The sequence below is a fragment of the Rana temporaria genome, chromosome 8, assembly GCF_905171775.1.
Source record: "Rana temporaria chromosome 8, aRanTem1.1, whole genome shotgun sequence".
Lineage (NCBI taxonomy): Eukaryota > Metazoa > Chordata > Amphibia > Anura > Ranidae > Rana > Rana temporaria.
Window position 1 is genome coordinate 19,969,526 of NC_053496.1, and position 6,000 is coordinate 19,975,525.

General features: G+C 44.9%; 1 protein-coding gene across 1 annotated transcript in view; it reads left to right on the plus strand.

Moving 5' to 3' along the window:
• The window catches only part of BNIP3 (BCL2 interacting protein 3), a 54,700-nt gene extending 49,671 nt beyond the window's left edge, over positions 1–5,029 (plus strand). The window contains exon 6 of the mRNA XM_040361368.1: positions 4,393–5,029. Within this exon, the coding sequence (XP_040217302.1) occupies positions 4,393–4,438 (46 nt within the window). The 3' untranslated portion in view covers positions 4,439–5,029. The remainder of the gene's footprint in view (positions 1–4,392) is intronic.
• The last annotated feature ends 971 nt before the right edge of the window (positions 5,030–6,000 follow it).

Sequence of the window (6,000 nt, forward strand, 5' to 3'; positions counted from 1 at the left end):
GGGAGCTTAAAGCAGGGGCGTTTTAAGAAGCTAAAAAAAGCCAACCTTTTGGCTTTCACACTCAATGGGCATAACGCAGGTTCACTTTAACCTCGTTTGATATATAAATATCTATATACATACCTGTCAACACAATAAAAAATAAAATGAGGCAATCCTTAAAATTTAGCAAGATCATAAATCGCCTATAATTGCTTTGAAGGTTGTACAAATATTTTGTTTCTACATATACTTCCCATTAAACAGCGCTAATGGCCGCATTTCCAATCATCTTGCGCTATTTTGGTCTAACTTCTGCATAACAAGCTATAGTGTTCCACAATAACATTCCATATAACATTGTTTATACTGTAAAGTACCATTAAATGTATGAGATGCTGACCCGGTACTCTTAGGTACCCCCAGGTTAATTATTTCTAGAAATGATATCAGTGCTGAGTCACGTTGGGTCAATCTGTACAACGTTCTTGTTTTTACAAAATATAGCATTTTTTCATTTTTTTTTTTTTTGCTTTTTTTTTTTTTATACTGTTTCCAGGAGCATTCCAGGTGTTAATGTATATACGTAAAAGGTATAACCATGCTTTTATAGCTCCTCTGGTACACAAGCCTTTCCCAACTACCTTGTTTACAGGGTAGGGACCTCAGTTTTATCTTTGTCTGTTTTCGTCTTATGTGGTTGAGTTTGGAGGAGTGAATGAAGTGTGTAACTTGGTCACCTCCAATCTCCCAATCCTGATAATTCTTTGGGTCTTGGCCAATGTTGCCATTGTTGGCCAGCGCTCCCGTTGTTGGCCAGCGCTCAAGTTGTTGGCAAGTTCTCCAAATCCTGGCCAATGTTCCCGTTGTTGGCCAGCGCTCCCGTTGTTGGCCAGCGCTCAAGTTGTTGGCAAGTTCTCCAAATCCTGGACAGCGCTCCCGTTGTTGGCCAGCCCTCCCGTTGTTGGCCAGCCCTCCCGTTGTTGGCCAGCCCTCCCGTTGTTGGCCAGCCCTCCCGTTGTTGGACAGCCCTCCCGTTGTTGGACAGCCCTCCCGTTGTTGGACAGCCCTCCCGTTGTTGGACAGCCCTCCCGTTGTTGGACAGCGCTCAAGTTGTTGGCCAGTTCTCCAAATCCTGGCCAATGTTCCCATTGTTGGTCAATACTCCAGTCTTGGATAAGGCCACCTTGCCAGGTCCCAGTTAAAGTGGCCTCCAGTGAATTCCACCTGTGCTTCCATCCCTTTCCCTTCCTTTTTCACAGTGTGCCAGCCTGTGGGAAAATCTTTGACATCAAGTCTTGGTGGCAGATCTATCCTACACAAGTGTTTGAACATGAAAGGACAATCCGAGCATCCTTAGTCAACAGTATTGGTGGGCTCACAAAAATGGCAACCTAGTTTGGTCAAATGTCTTTCATGGTCGTACTGCAAAATAGATGAACATATTGCCTGTGTTTTTATGTTCTGCTGTGAAAAGTCTGGTGTTCCTATTTTTATGTTAAAGAAATGCCAGATTGAGGAGACAACCCAGTTGAAAAACTGGAACGGCCAGGCGTGGATCGAAATGTATCTGGTCCCTGGTGAACTGGACACATTTTAATCTATTCATGGCCAGCTTATGGTCTTCCTTAAATGCATTGAATATTTATATACCGTATTTTCCGGCGTATAAGACGACTTTCTAACCCCTTAAAATCTTCTTAAAAGTCGGGGGTCGTCTTATACGCCGGTAACCTAACCTTACCTTATCCCAGAATCGCGGCCGTACGATTTTTCAAAAGCCGCGCCTCCGACGTCTTCTGTTCCGTGATAGGCAGAAACACTCAGCTTCCCAGGAGGCACTGTGTTCAGTGTCCGCCTATCACGGAGGCCCTCTCGTCCTGTGTTTAGTGTCCGCCTATCACGGAGGCCCTCTCGTCCTGTGTTTAGTGTCCGCCTATCACGGAGTTGAACACTGGCGTGATAGGCGAACACTGAACACAGTGCCTCCTGGGAAGCTGTGTTTCCGCCTACGATTTGAAAAATCGTACGGCCGCGATTCTGCATGTATTGGGATAAGGTAAGGGCACAGTCTGGCATGTACTGGGGCACAGTCTGGCATGTACTGAGGCACAGTCTGGCATGTACTGGGGCACAGTCTGGCATGTACTGGGGCACAGTCTGGCATGTACTGGGGCACAGTCTGGCATGTAGTGACAAGGTCTGGCATGTAATGGTGGCACCGTGAGGCGAGGCATGACTAGTAGGAAGGGGGTAGTCTTATACGGCGAGTATATCCCAAAACCAACATTTTGGCTGGAAAATTAGGGGGTCATCTTATACGCCGGCAAATACGGTAACAAGTATATTGATTAAAATGGTTAAAGTAGATAAGATCTGCTAAAATAGGTCTGTATTACATAAAATAATAAACGTTCGTGAAGCGGAAAGCCGTGGTATGGTTGGAATGCCTTATGCTGTATTTGCACAGTAAATAATTCATAGATGATACATCTATTCCCTCTGTCTTTAAACCTATATAATTAGGCCTTGTTTGAACATCTTAACAGGATAGTTAATGGGCAGTCATTTTCAAACTTCCTGTTCTCTCCCAACTGAGGCTGCCGGATTCAAACTATTAAAGCAGATCTGTCCTGATGGAAAATTTCTTATTTATCCTACTGGCTGAGTAAAAGTTAAGGTGTGGAATATGGATTGCACTGATATATATATATATATATATATATATATATTTCACAGTATCCAATATAAAATTCTGCCCCTTATTTAATGGACCGTTCAATACACTTGTCCTGTAGCCCCTTTACCCCCCCCCCCCCATTGCTTTAAAAAAAGGGGGTAAATAATCTTAAATGGTTGCTTCCTCAGAGTGGGACTCCATCTCTAGTTACCCACATTACTGCCTCAGTGACCTGAACCCATTGCCTGTCCAGTAGCAGGGTCATGTTAAACGATAATTTCTTCAGTAACTTTGGGGACCTGGTACTGGCCGGCCGTAGGTCCCCTGGACCCGAAACTTGGCACACATGTAGCCCCAGTTCTCCTCTACAAAGTTTGCTGTCTGGGGGACCTACGGCCAGGGAGCACCGATTTTTCGAAGCCGGGCACCCCTTCTATATACTCCCATGTTAAACGTCAGTCTAGTCATGGGCACAGTGAGGCATGGACACAGTGAGGCATGGACATGGACACAGTGAGACAAAGTGAGACACAGTGAGGAATGCAGATGGACACCCTAGGCTTATACTTGAGTCAATAAGTTTTCCTAGTTTTTTTTGTGGTAAAATTAGGTGCCTCGGCTTAAATTCGGGTCGACTTCTACTCGAGTATATACGGTACATTGCTACCTCTTGCTTCAGGGCTTTGGAGAAGCTCTCTGGCGGGTCATGTGAGCGCCCAGTGGCACTGTAAAACAGGCATTTTTCACAATAAACTTACACAAGAAGACACACTGCACATATTATACTTTTTTTTACAAAATGGATTGCATGTTTTTAGAATGACTTTAACTAGGGCTTATTTTCGGGGAAACGGGGTACCACCAAAATAAAGCTCTATTTATGTGAAAACCAATTACATAAATGTATTTTGTGTACAGTGTGACCTCGCAATTACCAGTTAAAGCGGGGGTTCACCCTAAAAAAAAAAAAAATTCTAACATTACAACCAGCATACTAACAACATGTACAGTATGCAGGTCTTTTTTTTTTTTTTTTGCCGTACATACCGTTATATTGTGATTTTCTCCTCGGCTTCCAGGTTGATTCCCGCGGGACTGGGCGTTCCCACCCCTGGGTTAGATGATTGACGTCTGGTGAAACAGTTCCCATGTCGCACAAGGCGCATCACTAGATTTCCGTAAATAGCCAAACTGCGAGTCGGCGCTATACGGCGCCTACGCAGTCAGCTCTACACGGCGGGCGCAGACGACTCGCAGCTCGGCTTTTTATGGAAATCTGGTGACGCGGCTTGTGCGACATGGGAACTGTTTCACCAGACGTCAATCATCTAACCCAGGGATAGGAACGCCCAGTCCCGCGGGAATCAACCCGGAAGCCGGGGGAAAAATCACAAAATAACGGTATGTACGGCGAAAAAAAAAAAAGACCTGCATACTGTAAATGTCGTTAGTATGCTGGATGTGATGTTAGAATTTTTTTTCAGGATGAACCCCCGCTTTAAATTAGTGCAGTGTTGAATTGCAAAAAAGGCTCTGGTCATGAAGGGGGTAAAATCTTCCCGTGGTTAAGCTTTGACAACAAAATCTAGAAGCTGATTGGTTACTATGTACAGCGGCACCAGATTCTCTGTGCACCAGTTTTAGTAAATCTCCCCCACTGACTACCATTGCATGAATGTTAAGTAATCATTTCACTGTAAAATATTAATTCCCCCCCCCCTTTTTTTTTCTAGGGTTTATATCGGAAGACGTTTGACGACCTCCGCCGGTACATTCTAAAATGGAGAGAGCGGAGATTTATTCAAGCATGAGAAGAGAGCAGACCTCCGGTCATCATATTCTGCTCTGTAAATGAATGTTGTTTATAAAGCCTATTATTAGTGGGGAGGGGATAGTAACCTCTTTAATGAAGATAATCATTTCATTCAGATCCATTGGCATGTTCCAGGCGTTCATCCACTGTGAATTGTAGTTTAAAAAAAAAAATGTACAGGTGAAAAAAAAATGATTAAGCCTACTTGTTTAGTTGACATTCGCTTGATTTCAGTAGCCAATATACTGCCAATGGTAGAGAATAATCTCGTTGCCTCCATACTGGGCTTTGTATGTTGCCATGGTTCGGTAGAGTCCATAGGTGTACATTGTGGTGGTACTTTTTTTTTTTAGCTAAGGCTGCAACATAAGAAATGGGGTCAACAGTGTTTTCAAATGCTATTCATTGAACGTTGATCCTCACTGATGAATACACTAAACATTGTTGTCTTAGGGCAGGAAAAGCAGCGTCGCTCTTTATAAGAAATAGTAGAGCAGAGAACGGCTTAAAGTTTAAGTCTGGCCAGGGAAGCCCCTCTACCCCCCCCCCCCCCCCCCAATTCCTTTAAAAAAAAAAAAAAGGGGATAAATAATCTTAAATGGTTGCTTCCTCAGAGTGGTAATCCATCTCTAGTTACCCACATTACTGCCTCACTGACCTGAACCCATTGCCTGTCCAGCAGCAGGGTCCTCTCAAGCACCAGAGGACTATAATGGATGACAGCAAAACCGGTAGGACTCCATGGCTGAATCACCATTCTGCATTAATGGAAGAGGTGCCATTGAGGGTCAATATCAATTGGTGGATTCAAGTAAGGCCCCTTTCACATTAGCGGACCGTTCGTCCGTTTATTACAAGTCCGTTTACGGACTTGTAATGCAACCCTATGGGATTGCGTCCGTTAGCGGATGGAGCATCCGCTAACGTCCGCAACCATCCGCGTCCGTCAGGATCCGTTTTTTCGGACGGAAGAAAACCCTATTTTTCTTCCGTCTGGCGGAACGGATCGGATGAAGACGGACAGACGGTCCATCTTCATCCGATTCCCCATAGGGGAGAGCGGAGGAAAGACAGGGCGGTCTCTGCACAGTGTGCGGGGACCGCCCTGACCTGACTTACGGATGATCCCCGCTGAGCCGACGGACACACACGGAGCGGACACAAAAACGGTCCGCTCCGTGTGAAAGAGGCCTAAGTGAAAGGGGGCTTGGAAAAAAATTATGAATGCGTGGGAGTGGAGAAGGTTGCCAATTTTGCCTTGAGATGGACATGTAAGCAAGGATGCCCAACTGGTCTTGTTTGGATGCATGTGGCTGCTTTAGCTGGCCATGGTCAGTAACATTTCAACAATTTTGGATATCCTAGACCAGGGGTCTCCAAACTTTCGAAAACAAAGGGCCAGTTTATGGTCCTTCAGACATAAGGTGGGCCGGACTTTGGTCATTGGGTGTAGAAAAGGTCTCGATGTCAGTGGAAAAAACAATGACCCATCTATGGTGTAAGTGGAAATATTTGTGCCCCATCTTGG